The sequence below is a fragment of the Canis aureus genome, chromosome 15 (assembly GCF_053574225.1).
Source record: "Canis aureus isolate CA01 chromosome 15, VMU_Caureus_v.1.0, whole genome shotgun sequence".
Lineage (NCBI taxonomy): Eukaryota > Metazoa > Chordata > Mammalia > Carnivora > Canidae > Canis > Canis aureus.
In genome coordinates this window covers 68,059,705-68,078,868 of record NC_135625.1, presented here as the reverse complement: position 1 = coordinate 68,078,868, position 19,164 = coordinate 68,059,705, and the positions used below count along the sequence as shown (strand labels likewise).

General features: G+C 53.5%; 1 protein-coding gene across 9 annotated transcripts in view; it reads left to right on the top strand.

Annotated features, from left to right (window-relative positions):
- TNS3 (tensin 3) overlaps positions 1-19,164 on the top strand; it is a 157,317-nt gene that overhangs the window by 18,950 nt on the left and 119,203 nt on the right. For 3 of the 9 annotated variants that reach the window (XM_077850338.1, XM_077850337.1, XM_077850336.1), the window contains 2 exons: positions 5,398-5,506; positions 17,189-17,226. In XM_077850338.1, the coding sequence (XP_077706464.1) occupies positions 5,398-5,506; positions 17,189-17,226 (147 nt within the window). Of the gene's footprint in view, positions 1-5,397; positions 5,507-11,917; positions 12,054-17,188; positions 17,227-19,164 lie in introns of those variants that run through there. The other 6 variants (XM_077850335.1, XM_077850334.1, XM_077850339.1 and 3 more) reach the window with 4 other exon arrangements.

The window sequence follows — 19,164 nt, the reverse complement described above, 5'->3', positions numbered from 1 at the left end:
CATCCATGAACATAGTATATCCCTCCATTCCGTCTCCAGGTCTTCCTCACTTTCTTTCTGAGATGGCTTGTGTTTTTTTTTTTTTTTTTTTTAATATATGGTTAGGTGAGAATGTTTTTTTTTAATTTTTATGTATTTTTAAAGAATTTTTAAAGATTTTTATTTATTTATTAGAGACAGAAATAGAGAGACAGGCAGAGGGAGAAGCAGGCTCTGTGCAGGGAGCCCGACGTGGGACTCAATCCTGGGTCTCCAGGATCACGCCCTGGGCCGAAGGCAGGCGCTGAACCGCTGAGCCACCCGGGCTGCCCTGGTTTATGTTTTTTTTTTTTTTTTTTTTAATCTTTTAGGTGTTTCACGTCTTTTGTTAGATTTACTCCTAAGAGTTAATGTTTTTGATGATACTATAAATGGTAATATTCTTTGAGTTTCAGTTTCTGAATGTGCATTGCTAGGAAGTAGTTTGTACATCCAGTGAACTCCTGTCCTTCAACTTGGCTAAACTTCTTTGTTAGTTCTAGAGGGTTTTTTGTACATTTCATAACTTTTTTTTTGTTTGTTTTTATAGACAGTGGTGTCTGTGACTAAGGACAGTTTCACTTCTTCCTTTGCAAACTGGATACTTTTTATTTATTTTTCTTGCCCAGATGCACTGGTTAGTGTTAAATAGAAATGTTCATTGCAGACATCTGTGCCTCATTCCAGAGCTTAAAGGGAAAGCATTCAGTCTGTTGTTGTTAATTTGGGGTTTGCTATAGGTTTTATCGAGTTGAGGAACCCTTTCTCTATTTTGATTTGAGAGTGTTTATCAGAAAGTGTATGTTGGATTTTGTCAGACTTTTTTTTTTTTTTTCTTTTTCCTGATTAATTGAAAGATTGTGTAGGTTTCTTTTTTAGTTTATTGTTTGGTATTTGAATGTTAAACCAACTTTGCCCCCCTGGGATAAATCCTGTTTGCTATGATGTATTATTTAGAAGTGTGTTGTTGGGGGCACTTGGGAGGCTCAGTGGTTGAGTGTTTGCCCTCGGCTCAGGTTGTGATCCTGGGGTCCTGGGATCCAGTCCCCCATTGGGCTCCCCGCAGGGAGCCTGCTTCTCCCTCTGCCTGTGTCTCTGCCTTTCTCTTCTCTCATGAATAAATAATAATAAAAAAATTATAAATGTGTTTAGTTTCCAAAAACTTGGGAATTTTATGGAAATCTTTTATTTATGGTTTCTAATATAATCCCGTTGTGATTGGAGAACATATTTAGTATGGTTTGAATGCTTTTAAATTTATTTAGACTTAAAAAAATTATTTAGACGTGTTTTATGTCCTAGAATGTGGTCTGCCTCATTAAACATTCCATGTGTGCTTGAAAAGGACGTGTATTCTGTTGCTGTTGGGTCAGATAGTCTATCAGTGTCAATCAGGTCAGGTCTTTTGAGAATGTTATGTATCTTTGGTTATTTCCTGCAATAACTATCAATTGTTATTATTGATAAAAATAATTATTAGTGATTGAGAACGGGTCTATTAGCTTGTTGGGGCTGCTGTAACAAAATACTGTGGACTGCAGGACTTAAGTGCAGTAATTTATTTTCTTACAGTTCTGAAGGCTGGGAGTCCAGGATCAAGGTGCTGACAGCCTTGGTTTTTCTGAGGCCTTTTTCCTTGGTTTTTAGATGACTGTCTTCTCACTGACTCCTCAAATGGACTTTTCTCAGTGTGCAAGCCTCCCCACCTCCCCGCCCGTATCTCTTCCTCTTCTTGTAAGGGCAGCAGTCCTACTGGAGTAGGATCCCACCCTTATGACCATGTTTGACCTTATTCACCAGTTTAAAATGTCCCATCTCTACATACAGTCATATTCAGGGTTAAGGCTTTAACATATGAATTTCATTAGAGCACAGTTCAGTCTAAAAGAGAGAGAAACAGTTTCCTTTTTTTTTTTTTTGTATTTTTTTATTGGAGTTTGATTTGCCAACATATAGTATAACACCCAGTGCTCATCCAGTCAAGTGCTGCTGTCAGTGCCCGTCACCCGAGAAATAAGTTTCTGACAATATTTACACATTTGTCTATTTATGTCTTTGCAATTCTATCATTTCTTGCTTTATGGATTTTGAAAGTATTGTTAATAGGTGCATAAATGTTTAGGATTATATGTTCTCTTAATGCATATACCCTCTTATTGTGAAATCCCTTTCTTTATCAATAGTAACATTCTTTAACCTGGAATTGACTCTGTTTGATATTAATATAGCCACTCCAGCTTTCATTTAACATTACCCTTGTATGTTTTCTCTGTCTTGTCTTTATTTTATTTTATTTTTTTAAAGAGAGACACACAGAGAGAGGCAGAGACACAGGCAGAGGGAGAAGCAGGCTCCCTGCAGGGAGCCCGATACAGGACTCGATCCCAGGACCTCAGGATCATGACCTGAGCCAAAGGCAGATGTTCAACTGCTGAGCCACCCAGGCATCCCTGTCTTTTCACTTTTTAGAAGAATATAATCTGACAACCATTGCCTTTGAGTTAAGGCATCTAAACTATGTACATAATGTGACTACTAATACAGTTAGATTTAAATCATCATTTTGCTGTTTGTTTTGTTTCTTTTACCTAGCCTTTGCTCTGCTTTCTCTTTTCTGCCATGTTTAGATTAGTTGAACTTTTATTTACTTTAATTTTTTATTTTAAAAACTTTTATTTTTAAGTGATCTCTACACCCAATGTGGGGCTTGAACTCAGGGCCGGAGATCAAGGGTCTTGTGCTCCACTGACTAAATTAGTTGAAATTTTAAAAAATAATTTCATTTTCTCTCCTTTGTTGGATTATTACCTATCACTCATTATTTTAGTAGTTGCTTTGAGATTTATAGTACATATCCCTAGTTTCTCACAGTCTGCTTCACATGAGAGTGTATGACTTCATGAATAGTATGAGAGCCTTGCAGTAGAACCTACATTTCTTTTTTCCTGAGCTTTGTACTGCTTTTCTTTGTTTTTTAATATTTTATTTTATTTGAGAAAGAGAGAGAGAAAGCAAGCACAAATGGCGGACAGAGGCAGAGGGAGAGGGAGAAGCAGATTCCTCGCTGAGCAGGGAGCTCAACACGGGGCTTGATTCCAGGACCCTGAGATCATGATCCATCCCAAAGGCAGACGTTTAACTGACTGAGCTACCCAGGTGCCCCTGTGCTGTTTTATCAGAAATTTTAGTTTTACGTCTGTTGAAGCTCACATTACATCACTATTGGTTTTTTTTATTAAACAGTTAATTATCTTGTAGTGAGTTTTCAATATAAAAGAAAGTATTACGTATTTATCCACATACTTAACATTTCTGGTGCTGTTCCTTCTGTGTAAAGCGGTCTTTCCACTTGTGATCACTTTCCTTGCACTCAGACTATGTTTAACTTGTAGTAGGTGTCATCTGGGGATGGATGTGTTTCAGCTTTTGCGTATCATAAGAATTTTAAAATTCACTTTACTTTTTGAATGCTGTTTTTGCTGGGTCCAGAATTTTAGGTCAGAATTTCTCTGGGCGCTCTCTGTCTCTCTGCCGTTTTCTCACTGGCTTTGTTCTCTGTGGGAAATCTGCTCTTGTGCTAATGGTTGGTCCCCTGTCGCATTGTGTCCTTTCCTTCCCTCTGGGGGGCATTTACGATTTTCTGTATATCACTGGGTTGGAGCAGTGTGATTATCATGTGCCTTGGTGTTGTTTCGGCCACACTTCTTGTACTTGGGATTTGTTGAGTTTCTTCAGTTTTTGGGTTGATAATTTTGCTTAGATTTTGGGAAAGTTTTAGGCTTTATTTTTTCAATTACCCCCCCCCCCAACTTTACAGAGACTCCAATTACACGTGTGTTAGGCTGCTTGAACTTTCCCACAGCTCACTGATGCTCTGTTTATCTGTGTTTAATTAGGTGGTCTCTCCTTTCTGTACTTTATTCCGGGCAGTTTGTACTGTGATGTGTGCACACACTGCACACATGTACTCATCAGAGGGCCCTGTGCACATCTTAGGGGTTCCACGCGGCTCTGTTTCAAGGTGCTGTGGCAAGTGAACTCTTGCTGCCCTGTTTTGCATGAATGCTTAGCACCGTCTCCTCAGTCCCAGGTAGTTAGTTCCCTGGTCCCCTCCTTCTCTGCATCCTGGGGCCTTCCTTGATGCAGGAATCTGGAGCAGTCATGGAGCTCACCTCACTGTTTTCCTGCCTCTGGGGAACTGGAGAGATTTGTTTGCCTGTTCATGAACGTCCGATAAATAGTCATCACTGTGTGCTTTCCTCTCAGAGTTCTTTCGCTCGGCACAATAATTCATGCATGAGTTATCAATGAGCTTTCGATGCTCATCCATGGTTAGTAGCATATAACGGTAGTAAGCTCTTCCGTGCTCCTGAACAGTGTTCCACCGTAGGACTGTATCGCAGTTTGTGTACCCAGTCTCCTTTGGATGGGTGTTTGAGTTATTTTCTGTTTGGAAATCTTGCACTGTTAAGTAAGGCAGATCTGCCCATTCTTGCACAAAACTTTTGTGGGCATATGCATTCGTTCCAGTTCGTGACTCTAGGAGTGGATTGCTGAGTCACCAGATTGTTGTAGATCTAAAAACATGTGTAAGAAGCTGTAGTTGTACCATTTGTTTCCCATTCTGGCTAACATTTAATCTTCCGGTGCTAAGTACCAGCTTCAGTGAATCTGTGCACTCAGAGGAGACGCTCAAACGTATCACCAATCGGGTAGACTGACTGGCGTTTGGTTTCTCAGGCAAATTGAATTTTTGTAAGATCATCAGATATGGCCATGAGCCCTGACCCTGCAAAGAGGGGTCTGGTGGGCGAGTGGTTCGTGTAGTCCCCGAGCCGGCGTGTGTCGTGGATTCAGTGCCGGGCCGGTGTAGGGAGGAACCACATATCTTAGCACACTGGCCTCACGCGAATGCTTCTCCATCCTCGTGAGCCCAGCTGCATCCGGAGAGGCCCAGGGGCCAGGAGACTCAGTCACTAGCTTCCTCTGTTGGCTGAGCATCTTCTGGCAGTGCCTGTGGATGACTTTGTCATAGCAGTAGCCGTTGGCCTGCAGCGTGGACGCTAGTACATGGTCCTATAAGCAGTGCTGACGAGCGCGGCGCCCTGACGGCCTTGGCCCAGTCTCAGGGGATCGGCAAGCGGGGCAGCTGTGGGCTTCCGGCTGGGCCCTGGCACTGGGAATGCTGACGGGGTATCCGCGGCCCCCGGGGGAATCCCGGCCTTGGCGGCATGGCTGCTTGTTCTTCCCTGTTTAACTGTAAGGTTCCTGTTTTAGCTTTTCCCGGACTCCGCTAGACGTCCCACTTCCTGAAAGAGAAGAGAGAAAAGCAAACAAACTGGTTCGTGGAGCTGACAGTTTCTCCCTTTGCTCTTTCAGCTGGAGGAGTTCACGAGCCTGCACAGCTTTAAGAACAAAGTCTTTAAAAAGCCCAAGGTCTGTGGGGTTTGCAAGCAGATTATCGACAGCCACGGGATTTTATGCCGAGGTGAGTGCACGTCTGTCGTTCACCCGCCGAGGAAACGGAACCGCAGCAAACACTCGAGCAAAACCCAAATGAAAAGCTGCTTTCGGGGCTGGGTGGGGGGGGGGGGTGGGCGGTTCCCAAATGTTCAGTGGTGGCGCCCCTTCCTGGCGGGTGTTCCCCCACCGCTGCCGGCCGGTCCACTGAGCTTACCCCCTTGCAGCTGGGGAGGAGCGTGGCTAGAAGGAGCGAGGCTGCTGGCCGTGCTGGGGGCGCCGTGGCCCTCGTGGCTCGGCCTCACAGTCGCGCACGCCGACCCTCGGCACAGTTGGCAGGCGGGCGCTCTGCGCGTCGGTGCTGGGCCTTTGGCCTGTCGTCAGGCTCTGTGGCTGCCGGTGCTCCAAAGCTCACACCCAGGCGGCCCGCTGCTTGTGCAGTCGGAGACCTGCGCAGCGGGCCTGTGGGGGCAGTGGTTCTGGTCCCGAGAGCCCCAGGGTCCCCGTGGGGCGTGGGCCTGTGTCACAGCGTGGGGCGGGCTGGGCCCGGAGGAGGCGTGGGCTGCCGGGTGGTGCCCTGTGGTTGGCGGGTGTCGCTGGCGGCCTTCGTTTGCGTCGGGCTTGCCTCTTGGTCCCCGTCCCCCCTGAGGACCCGCGGTGCTGTCTGCAGGGCTGCCCTGCGCTGGGCTGTGGGGGCGAGGGTCGGGCATCCGCAGTGAGGGGGCGACACGGGCCTCTCGGGGCCCCTCTTGCCGGGAAGGGGCCGGAGGGTGGGGGGAGCTGGTGTGGCTGCTCCTCCGGAGGACCCGCGCCCTCCCTCCCTGATCCCCGGTGTCTCTGTCTCCTTTTCTGGGCGCGCGGGCCCCCTCCCTTCTCCCAGAACGGGCCGGGGGCCTCCCCCTCCCCTGGCCCCCGAGAGCTGCTGCCGGGGCCGGAGGGGTCGTGCATTCGGGACTCGGTGCTCCTGCTGGAGGGATCACTGTGCTGGCTCCAGCCTCGAATGGGCACCCGGTGACGGCGTCAGGCGAAGAGGGCCTGTGAGGGACGCGTCTCCTGGGGACTGACTCGTCAGCGTGGAGGTGTCTCCCTGTGGATGTGCGGGGGCAGGGTGTGCGCATGCTGCTCCCAGGGCCGGGTTTGGGAGCCGGGCAGGGTCATGCGGGTGTAGACAGGGCCCGGCAGGGTCGTGCGGGTATCCGTGATTGGCTGCTCAGGGGAGCGGTGGCCTTTCCGTGGTTCTCTTCAGTGCCCCTGACAGCGCGTTGTCAGGTCTGTTCCTTCTGTCACGGCAGCGTGAAGACCGCGAAGGAGAGCCCGGGGAGCTTTGTCTCCTGCGAGTCATACGCGTCACGTGCCTCTGTGTGCGGAGCCTGTGTGTGGGCCCCGGAGACCAGGAGGCCCGCCTGGTACACACGGCGTCTAAGCAGTCACGCCCGCCCGCGTCGTGAGGCTGTGGGGGAAGGGGGAAGGCTGGAGAAGCAGGAGGGATGCTGGTGTCGCGTGGGGACCGTGGAGCCAGGCTGCCAGGCTTCGCACTCTGCCTGTCTGTGCTCGAATTTTCCTCTAGCGAATAATGGCTTACACGGAGCACACCGAGTGGTGACTGGCTCAAGGTGTGCAGTAGGGATGCCGGGGCGGCTCAGCGGTGGAGCGTCTGCCCTCAGACCAAGGCATGACCCCGGGGGTCCTGGGATCGAGTCCTGCGTCGGGCTCCTTGCAGGGAGCCTGCTTCTCTCTTCTCTGTGTGTCTCATGGGGAAATAAATCTTAAAAAAAAAAAAAAAGTGTCTAGTAGTGTTGGTGATGGTGATGAAGGTGCTGAAGGCAATGATGCTGCTGATTGTGGTGCTGATGGCAGTGATATGATGGTGATGGTGGAGGTGGTGATGGTGGTGGTGGTGGTGGAGAGGATGATGCTGAGGTTGGCGGTAAGGTGCGTGTAATGATGATCATGGTGACGGTGATGCTGGTGGTCAAGCCGATTATGGTGGTGATGACAGTTACGATGATGGTGGTGACATCAGTGATGACAGTAATAATAATGCTGGTGTTGATGATGATGATGATGGTGGTGACCTTGATGGCATCGGTGATAATGCTGATCGTAAAAATGATCATTGCAATGATGGTGGTGATGATGGTGATGATGAAGATGTTGATGATGGTGAGAATGATGATGGTGGTGGTATTGATGGTGATGATGGTGGTGATGGTAGCGTTGGTGGTGACGATGATGGTGAGGATGACAGTGGTGGCCCCGGGGGTGGTGTTGGTGATAATGGTGACTGTGGTGGTCCTGTTGGTGATACGGTGACGGTAGGGAAGGGCAGGCATGTATTCTGGGACTCAGGTTCCTATTTTTACTGTTCCCTTTCTGGCTCATTCTTTTATTTTTTTTTTAATTTTTATTTATTTATGATAGTCACACAGAGAGAGAGAGAGAGAGAGAGGCAGAGACATAGGCAGAGGGAGAAGCAGGCCCAATGCACTGGGAGCCCGACGCGGGACCCGATCCCGGGTCTCCAGGATCGCGCCCCGGGCCAAAGGCAGGCGCTAAACCGCTGCGCCACCCAGGGATCCCTTTCTGGCTCATTCTTGACCTTCAAGTCCCTTACTTGACGTTCCACCTCCTGTCTTACTTACCTCGTGTTCTGTATGTGGTGACAGTAGAAGAAAAAACTTCATTTTCACGAAGCTGGGACACTTGCACATAGAGGCTTTTTTTTTTTTTTAAATTTATGATAGTCACAGAGAGAGAGACACAGGCAGAGGGAGAAGCAGGCTCCAGGCACCGGGAGCCTGACGTGGGATTCGATCCCGGGTCTCCAGGATCGTGCCCTGGGCCAAAGGCAGGCGCCAAACCGCTGCGCCACCCAGGGATCCCACATAGAGGCTTTCTTATCTCTGATTCTGGAACCTCCCAGGAAAAGGCACAGATGGCAGTGGGGTGGGGATGGGGTTTCGTGTCTGGCTGTGGCTCCCTCAGCTCCCCCGAGCCCCACTGATGCCACCTCAGCTCTGCGCCCTCGCCACTGCTTATGGCTCTGGTACACGTCGCTCCACCAGGAACCCTCAGGTGGTCGCAAATGGTTCGGCTGTCACTGGTGGTGCTTTCGTGAGCCCGACCTGGTCATACTTTGCATGAGGCAGTGGGAAGGCTGCGGCGCAGCGACCTTGGAGTTCTGGTCCTGATGGGTGTAGACAAATGTGAGTTCTGGGGATTTTGCCCCGAGAGGGAGATGAATCCAAAAGGGGCAGGATCAGACCCAGCAGAAGTGCTCCCTGGAAAGGCTTTGCCCCAATCGCATTGCGGACTAGGAGAGAACAGCCTGGAAGGGAAGCGTGCCAGGGAATGAGGGCAGGAGGCCGAGGAGGGGGAGGAGGCCGGAGGGAGGAGGCACCGGGGCTTTGCCAAGGCTGCTTGGGTGACGGCTCTTCCCGGGTAGAAAACAAATATACGTTAGGCACCGGCTAGAGTGAGACAAGACAGCTCTGCGCGGCGTGTAAGGACGTCACGCCGTGAGGGGGCACCCTGTCCCCGGGGCCGTCAGGGCCACAGTCTGAGGGGTGCCCTGTCCCGGGGCCTTCAGGGCCGTGGTGGCCTCTGCGACGGCTCATGGAGGCCGGGGCCATGGGCCTGCCCGCGAGGCCCGGTCCCGAGGCTCCGCAGACGTTGGCCGCCCAGCGCCCCGAGACAGCAGGAAGCAACGTCGGAGCGTCGGGCCGGTGCTTGGGCCGTGCTGGGGCCCCAGGCTCAGACACCCGTGACCAGGGGCCCGGCGTGTGGCGTGCAGACGGCGCTGCCGCGGCCTGCACGTGTGTGTCTTCGAGGCTGGGAGATGCCCGCGGGACTTCGTTGAGCGTGAGGCGGGACCGGTGCCCACCCCGCACCCACGGCCCGGGTGCCTCGCCCCCTCCCGGAGCTCGGCAGCGTTGGTCTTTGCGAGCCGTTGATCGCTGAGAAGCGGCACGTGCTTTGACTGTAGGCTCCCATTCTGCGGTGGTTAGCGGAGGGCGGGCCTGCGAGCGGACACTGAGGCTCCGGTGCTGCCCCCGTCCTGAGCTGGACCTTCAGGTCTTTGTTCGCTCAGAAGCTCAGGGTACCGGAGCACCGGGGGCGCAGTGAGCGGAGCGCCTGGCCTGCTCCCCGCCGGGTCACGACCTTGGGGCCGTGAGGTCGAGCTCTGCGTTGGGCTGCGCGCTCCGCACGGAGTGGATTCGGCTTCCTGTGTCTCCGCTCAGCGTGTGGGCACTCTCTCTTCTCCTCAGATAAATAAATACATCTTTAAGAAAATCAGATTATTCATTATCTTTTCTTCTTGAGTTCTCATTCTGTCTTACAAGCACTTGGCATCTCACCGTTACATCCGGCCGCATACTTGCCAGCCTTTGATGGACTCTGGCCCGCAGGTGTCGGGGGGCAGTTTCTTACCGTTCCGCATTCTGCACTGCAAGCCTTCCGGTTGTTTGTCTGATTCTTTCGTCTGTGAAGTATTTTCATTTATTTATTTATTCATTTATTTATCTGAGACGAAGAGAGAGCACAAGTGGGGGGACAGCAGAGGCAGAGGGAGCAGCAGGCTCCCCGCTGAGCAGGGAGCTCGACTCGGGACTCGATCCCAGGACCCTGAGGTCATGACCTGAGCCAGAGGCAGACGCTCACCCACTGACCCCCAGGCGCCCTGTGGAGTGTTTGTCTCGGCAAAGTTCTCAGGTGCGGCTTGTTCAAATCTACCATCATCTCATTTAATCTCTGTGTTGGCTTGTCATTTGAGGCCCCTTCCAGTTTTCTGCGGCCGTAAGGATGTCCTGCGTATTTTATTCTAATATTTCTTCTGCTTTTCCAGTTCCGACCCAGTTTCATGGTTGATTCGTTCTGGAGTTGGTGCTATTTCTGTTACTTTTTCATGACTTAGCTGGTTTTCCCCGCGAGATGTACTGCGCGGTCCACCCTTGCTGAACCGAGTTGGGGTGACTCCGTCCTGCCCGGCGTTCTCACATGGGGATGAGCCCGTTGGTCACATCTGTTTTGACAGAGTTGTTTTGCTCTGTACGGAGCTTCACGTCTCTTTGCTTGCCTACTGCAAGTGTTATCCCGTAGTAGATTTTTAGAAATCACAGTGTTTCCGTAGCTACCCAGTATTTTATGTACGGACACACACTTTTTAAGAATTGCTTTGGCAGGTTCTTTTCTTCATGGCAGAACGGAATCTTTGGTATCACGCTGTTCCGCTTCTCATTCTGTACAACGAGAAGCGTGAGGCTGCCGTGTGTGTACCTACGTGTATGTTTTGTGCTTTTGTTAGTTGTGACTTAGTGGAGGGGCTGGATTCTCCCATCTGCTTCTGTATTCAGCCTGTTTCCGCCTTATATTAGGCCGGGTTCTCCAGAGAAACAGAACCCATGGGATTTGTCATAAGGGGTTGGGCTCATGTGGTTAAGGAGGTTGTGGGTGCTCCAGATCGGCTGGTGGTAAGCTGGAGAAGCGGTGTAAATTCCAGCCCAAGTCTGAGTCCAGAAGCAGGAGAGCACTGATGTCCTAGGTCAAGGGCAGTCGGGCAGAGAGAATTCTTCCTCTGCACTTCATTTTGTTTAGGTCCTCACCTGATTAGACAAGGCCCACCCTGGCCAGGGAGGACAATCTGCTTCCCTTGCTTGAAGATTCAGATTCAGCTCTGAAGCTCATCCAGACATACCCACACACATCCAGAACGCATCCGACCAGAACTCGGGGCATCTCGTAACCTGGTCAAGTCGACACATACGATGAACCATCAGAAACACACTGTTTGGTTCAAGTATCTGAGGAAAATCCAGCTTCACGCAGATAGGTATTTGAAAAAGGCGGCGTTTTGATGACCTTTGCAGATTGTGGTGGGTATTCTTTTCTGACACCAAACCAAAACTCAAGCGATGCTTCTTAAAGCTTAGTTTTGGCGTGGGATCTGGAGCCGTGTCGACACGCTTTCCCTGCTCTGCTCCACTAAGATCCATTAGCCGGTCTGGCACTTTGAGTACATCTTCTGGCCGGGCGTGACCCTGGGACGTCCTGCGGCGGTCATTTGGAAAATACCGGTGCAACGGGTTCAGCAGATTTTTCTCGGTGTTAACACATTTATCCTAAAATACCAAGAAAAACCCCTTATTTGTTCTGATATATCAGTGTCCTCTGTATCAGCAAAGTGTCAGGAGTTGTCGGGCCCACGGGGATGGATACGTGTCTCCCCAGATTCCAATTTTCACTTGAAATCTCAAATTTTGTCATTGGCCGAACGCTGCCAGTTGTTTTCCTCACTGTGACAGGCACCCTTTGTTCATCTGTGAGTCTGAATAACTGTGTATTGTCTGCTGGAGTTCTTTCAGCCGAGAGCGGTGTTCCCTGGGAAGGCCGCTAGGTCAGCCGCCGGCCCTCAGCCACGCGAGTGCTCCGCTGCACAGAGAAGTGCTCCGTGTGCACGTCCGCCTGGTCACGTAGAAGGGCGGGAATGCGAGGAGTGAGTACGGACAAGTGGTGGGCGGTGAGCCCATGCCCCACGGATAGCGGGGCGTCCCTGCAAGCACTCTGCGGTGTGCTGAGTACGTGATGGTTCTTGGGAAACGTTCCGTGTCTTCCGCTACGTGTGCTGTCCCCCTGGGCGATTGTGCTGGGGTGCGGAGGTGGCGGGTGTGTGAAGGCTGGCGGGGTGTGATCCAGGGGCACCCATGTTGTGCTGTGAGGGCGTTTGTGCTGGGGGGGGCTTGGGGTGATGCGGGCGCAGGGCTAATGTGGAAGCAGGACGGGCATCCCAGTGGACTGGGAGTTTGGCCTTGGGTGGAGGATTCCAGCCTTGCCGTTCGCTGGGTGCTCGGCGCCCGGCAGCGAGGGACGTTGTGATGCAGAGGAGCAAGGAGGAGGCGCGTAAGGAGCACAGTTGGTGCGTTTCAGGGGCGTCTTCAGAGACTCGGGCTGAGTATTGGTGGTAGAAGCGGGCATGTGCAGTGCGTCCGAGGAGCTCCCAGCTGGCGCTGTCCTGCACTGCGTGTTCTGCTAACCCCCTGGCCACCTGTGTCACGGGTAGGGAAACCGAGTCCAGCGTGTGGGGCCTCTGTCCTTCAGCTCAGAGGACGTGCTAATGATTTTAGCAGGAAATTGGACGAGGGCTGTGATGGAGCAAAAGGTAATGGGAGTAACGAGGCAAGTGTGTGTTGTTGTTTTTTAATGAAAGGGACGTTTTTGCATTTAGGGTCGATGGAATTCTTTTCATTTTCATGTAAGTGAGTGAAAGTAATGAGATTCTGGGGAAACTGCAATGAACATGTTTGTGTAATGCATGCATTTGATGTCATCCACACGTAGAGCCATCAGGACTGGTCTTTGGAGGCAGAGTCATGGCCTTACATGGTGACGGGCCCAGAAATGCTGAGATTAGCATGTTTATCCTTATCTGGGAACAGAGTGTAGAGTCTCTTTGTATTAAAACCTGCACAGATTACGCTCTTTGCGGGGACTGCTGCTGTTTTTTAAAATTATTTTTTTTAACACAGTGATTCAGGACCGTTCGTACAGTTGAATGTTCCCTCGAATTTATAAAAGTCCAGTGTTAGGAACAAATACCATATAAAACCTTAGAGTCCACTGAAAAACTCTTAGAACTAACAAATGAATTCGGTAAAGTCGCAGGATATGAGACCAACGTGCAAAAATCCATTGCATTTCTGGACACTAACGGTGAACTGTCTGAAAGAGAGATTAAGGATGGAATCTCATTTCCAGTGGCATCAAAAACAGTAAAATACTTAGGAATAAGTTTGACCTATAAGGTGAAAGACCTGTACTCTGGAAACTGTAGGACATTGATGAAAGAAATCGAGGAGCACACAAATAAATGCAAAGATAGCCCATGGTCTTGGATTGAAAGAATTGATATCGTTAAAATATCCATACTGCAATCTGCAGATTGAACACAATCTCTGTCAAAATTCCAATGGCGTTTCTTACAGAAATAGAAACAGCCCTAAAATTCACCTGAGACTACAAAAGACCCCAAATAGCCAAAGCGATCTTCAGAAGGAACGGAGCTGGAGGCATTACACTCCCTGATTTCGGACCATATTGCAAAACCGTAGTGATGAGAACAGTGTGGCGCTGACGTCGAAATAGGCACAGTGACCAGTGGAGCACCAGTGGAGCCTGGAAATAAGCCCACGTGTGCATCATCTTTGACAAGGATGCCAGGGACATCCATCGGGGAAGGATAACCGGTTCCACAAGCCATGCTGGGAAGATGGGTAATGACATGCAGAAGAGTGACGCTGCACTTGGGTCTCAACCACTCAAAAAAATTAAGCTGAATCAAAGACTTGAGTGTAGGACCTGAACCCATAAAATGACTAGAACACAGACGAAAATCTCCTTGATGTTGGTCTTTGCAGCGATTTCCTGGGCATGACAGCAACAGCAAACGTCAACCAGTGGCACTACATCCACCTCGAAAGCTTCCACACAGCCGAAGACGCTGTCAAGAAAACGGGTAGGCAGCCCACAGAATGGGAGAGGCTATTGCACGTCATGTGTCTGATGAGGGATTAGTATCCAAAATATACAAAGAACTCCTACAGCTCCATAACAGACAACCACATAACGGGATTAAGAAATGGGCAGAGGAACTAAATAGCACTTTCCCAAAGAAGCCGTCTGGATGCCCAACAGGCACGTGACAAGATGCTCGGCGTCGCTCATCATCAAGGAAACGCAAACTACAGCGAGTTGTCGTCTCACACTTGTTTGAGCGACTGTCGTGGAAAATATAAGAGATAACAGGTGTCGGCGACGATACGCGGAAAGGGTAGCTCTGCGCGGTGTTGCTGGGAATGCAGACCGGGGCGGCCGCTCTTGAGGACAGTGTGGCGGTTCCTCAAAACGGAAGACCTAGACTTTCTTATCATCTCGCAGTTCCACTTCTGGGTTTTTATTCGAAAGGAATAAGATCATTATCTCAGAGGGACATCTGTACTCTCTCGCTTGCGAAGTCCTCATTCCCGGCAGCCATGATACAGAAGCAATCTGAGTGTCCACTGGCGGACGAATGGGTAAAGGACGTGACGTGCGGTCTGTAAACGACGGAAAATCGTTCAGCCGTGTAAAGGGGAAACCGCACTGTTTGCAACAGCGTGGACGAACCCGGAGAATCCGCTAAGTGAAATACGCCTGAAAAAGACGAACCCTTTATGGTGTCACTTGCATGCGAAATCTTAGAAAACCCCCAGGTACCTCAAAGTCAAGTGAAAGGGGATAGAGTGGTGGTTTCCGGGGTTGGGCGTGCGGAGATGGGGAGACGCGGGTCTGGGCGCAGACCTGCAGGGGCGAGGTGAGCGAGCCGGGATCTACTGAGCGGCGGTGCATGGGGCCTGGCTGGCCACTTGGGGTTTGCTGAGAGGGTGGGTCTCGGCTTCTCTCCCTCGGGCGCAGCCAAGGGAGCACGATGGGTAATTAACGTGACTGCGGCAAAGAGCTCACAATGTAGACACACGTCAGGCCATCGTGTTCTACACCTTCCACACCTGCAATTTTCCCAATTACAGCTCCGGAAAGCCGGGAGCAGACAATGAAGCGGGAGCCGCAGGCGGGGAGGGCAGGCAGCCCGGGCGTGTGCGGTGTGGGGCGCGCGGCCGGGTAGGGGGCCCCCGCCCTGTGCGCCGGCTTCTGCGAGCGCCCCCCGGGCGACCTGAGGGGTCGTGGGCAGTAAACCTGCTCCGCGGCGCAGGTGACGTCGCCCGGGCCCTTGCGGTGGAAGGTGTTGCGGGCGCAGCTGACGCGCAGTGGGCGTGGGATGCTCCGTGAGGTCGGTGCCGGTCCCGTTCCCACCACTGCTCCGGGTGGCCGTGACGGATGACAAAGGCCGCCGCGGAGTGAGGCGCACCGGGACGAGTGCTGGGGCGGGGAAGGCAGGCCAGGGCCTCCTAGGACGCACGCGCCCAGCCTCGGAGGAGCGATGGAGGGCTCCGGGCGGAGCGCTGGCTGCCGCCTTCCTCCTGGCACGAGAACCGCACGTCCGCTTGGCCCACAAGGCGTGTGTGCACTTCCAGGAGGAGCCAGCCGAGCAGGCTGGGCTCGTGGTTCCCCCGAGGCCACTCTTTGGGGAAACCCCAGGGGACGCCCTAAGACTTTGGGGTTGCCTGCCGATGTCCCGGAAACAACAGGTCCACCTCTTGGGGTCTCCACCGCAGTGCTCCAGTTGGCGCCACGTTGCTGTGATTGGTTGACCCTCGTGAATACGACGACTTTACCCGACGAAGGCCAAGTCGTGGGACAGATCCTCCCTGTGCGTGTCCCCGTGCCTGTCACGCTGCCCGGGCCGGACCCCTTTCGGGGTTGAGCTGGCCCGTTGCAGCAAGTACGTCTGCGTGTGGCCAATGACCCCAGTGGCGGTTAGGACCGTGCCATGGCAGCGGCATCTGCCCTTCGTCCCTGCTTCCGCGGGACAGGAATCCGGGGCCCACGTAGCTGGGCGGTGTGGCCCACCGGTCACCCGGGGCCTCCTGGAGTGTGACGGCCACAGAATTCATGCCGCCGGCCCTGGCTGCGGCTGGACCACCCGCCCTGCTCGGGGTGTGCGCACAGAGCATCCTTTGGGGCCGGGGGGCTCCTACCTGCATTTCTGCTGATTCTCACTCACCCAGAAGCCCAGGCCTCTGAGCACGTCCTCGTGACCTCGGGACGTCCTACCAGCCTCCAGCCCCCGCTGGGCTCCCCGCCGTGTTCCCAGTCTGGCGTGAAGCCCAAAGGCAAGTCTGTCTTGGTTAGAGCCTCTCTCATCACCTTCACGCCAAGTCCCTGCGTCTCTGTGAATAACTCGTGAGCCTCAGAGGCATAAAGACCATCAGGAGAGAGATCTCGCAGAGATAACGCCCCGGCCGCTCGGTTCTGGCATCCAGTGCCCCCCCGATGGGGGCCCAGTGACTTTGCTGTACCCTCGTCTGTGTGTGGGCGCTTTGAGGCGCCGAGCAGGTCAGGGCCCGGCCCCACGCCCCCACCGGGGCCTCATTCTCCCAGGACCCCACACACCTGTGTAGGTTGACATCGTGCTTGTCGTGTCACCCGGCTCCCTTGATGGCATCGCGGTCAGGCGGGGAGGGGAAGCAGAGGCGCGGAGCGTGCCCGTGCAGGGCTGTCCCCTGCCCTCCCTATGTCCCCGCCTCCCGGTCCTGCTGTTTCTGCCTGGCATCCGGGGCCTCCTCCGCCTGGCACCCGGGGCCTCCTCCATCAGTGGCCACAGCCTCCCAGGGGCAGGCCTGGGAAATCCCCATTGGTTCCGGCCCCAGGGCTGCGCAGTCGGGGCCTCCGGGCTCAGCGCTCACACGACGGCCCCGGCAGGAGGATTCCCCTGCTAGAATGTGGACGTGGACTTCTTGGGATGGTCGTTCCCAGGCCACGCGGAAGTGCGGTGCGTGCAGCGCTCAGCGGGCAGCTCCGTCGCCGACTGGAAGGCGGTCGCCAGCCCTGATGCTGGGGGGGCTCTTCGGGGTTTCCCACCTCCGTTCAGGGACAAGCTGTCATTCCCAGGTGCACACGGAGGCCGTCCTCCCGGGGTCCTTGCCCCCTGCCCCCCACCCTCTGCCGAGTGTGGCACCGCGTCCCGAGGGTCTCCAGCGGCGGGCGGGGTTTGCAGGGGTGAGACCAGTTGCTGCCCAGTCCGCTCGACACCCACTCCTTCTTTCTCCTTCTCTTGCAGCCTGCAAGTACTGCTGCCACAGGAGATGTGAAGCCAAGGTAAGGGCCGTGCCCCCCCTCCCTGGCCTCCGCGGGATGGCAGGGGCGCACAGGGCGGGCGCCTTGGCCTGTGGCCACAGCGCAGGACCCACAAGAGAAGGCTGCTAGATGCTGCGATAGGACGTATAGGTTTCATCTCAGCCGTAAGCTGAGGAGCCGTGGACTCTGCTCCGAATTGTAGAAACGCTCGAGAATTCGGTTGCAGATAAGAATTGGGTTGTAGATAAGAGTTCGGGACTTGGCCCCGGCCACGCCAGCGCCCTGCCCACCCCCCCCCCAAGCAGGTGATCCCTTCTCTCTCGTGATTACGTTGTTGTGTCGGGCTGGGCTGGGGTAGGAGGAGGGGTTAGGGCGCGTGCCTGGCCTTGAGGACTGGGGGCCTCCTCTTAGGGTTGCTGTTCTTGGGGTGCTTGGGGTTGTCAGGCTGTCGTGGAGGTCAGCGCCCTGAGCTGGCGATAGACGCCCTGGTTTTTGGAGGGGCTAAATTGCCCAGTGCCCCTGGAAGCTCTGGAGGCCTGGGGTGCTTGGGTGGGTTTAGGACTTTGACGGGTGGGGCCGTGGGGTGCCCATAGGTGGGCAGCTATGGGCGGCCCAGCAAGGAGGCCTGGTTTTCTGCCCGGAGCTCCGTGCCTGCGCATCCCGCATTTTCCGGGACTGCGTGCGTTACCCCCTCCGACCGGCCGGCCCTGCCTTGGTGGGAGCCCATCCCATGTCCCGCAGGCCGCCCCCGTGGGTGGAGGCCCAGGGAGATGGGGTTTTAGAGAGTCTTGGGATTTTGCTGCCGCTGTGCAGCCCCTGTGCACCCCCTGGGTCAGCTGCTGCTGACGATTTCCACCTGACGCCAGGCTCTGAGCAGAAGGGGCATGCGCTGGAGGCACGCAGCGTGAGTGGTGGCTGGCTCCTCATGGTGAGCTCTGTGTGGGGACCAGAGGTTCCGAGTCCCTCCACCCTCCCCACCACACACACGTGTACACACAGTGCACACACGCACGCACACCTCACACCTACGTCAGGGGCACACACACACATGCACAGTTCACGCCCATGCAGGAGCACATGCACACCCGTGCACATATGCGTGCGCACATACAACTCACACCATTTACACCCACGCGCTTTTCACACAGACACACATGAGCACATGTACACTCATGTGCACAGTTGACAGCCCTGTGGGAGTGCACACGTGCACATACACGCACAGTTCACACTCATGCGGGAGCACACACACGCGTGCATGCACACACATGCAAAACTCACGCATCTGGGAACACGTATATACCCACATGCGTGCATGCACATGCACAGTTCAGTTTATACTCACAGCTGACACATGCACAGACATGCACAGGAACGCACGTACATTCCCATGCACACACACGTATACACATAGCTGGAACTACAGGCTGGCCCTATGAGTGTTTTCAAGAAAGAGATGGAATGACTTATCTTTTTGAACTTTCCATCACGGGGGATTTGGGGCGCAGGAGAAGCGGACAGTGAGGTGCAGAGGCCTGCGCTACACGGCCGCCCAGCCCCAGGCCAGCAGCACTGCCTCCGCCCCCTCGGAACGCCTGGCCCCCTGCCTCCTAGATGTCATGTGGTATGCGTTTGAGCTGTTTCAGGGACAGGCGCTCATGGCGGGGCTGTGGACACTTCTGCCTCACTTCTCCTCTCACTCTGGAGGAGCCGCCTTTCTGGTCTAGGCCAGGGGTTCCTGGCTCATACACACTCACAGAGTGGCTCGTTTCCAGCCCTGGTGTATTCTCAGTCTGCATTGCCTGCAGATGTGCCCTTTTGTTTTTGAGTGATTGTTTGGGGCTCAGGAATTTTCTGGATTCCAGGAGGGGTCCCCCCGCCCCCAGGAGGATTTAGATGTGTCCCTAACCCTGAGGGTGTCCATTATATGACCCTTGTTCTACACAGCTTATACCTTGT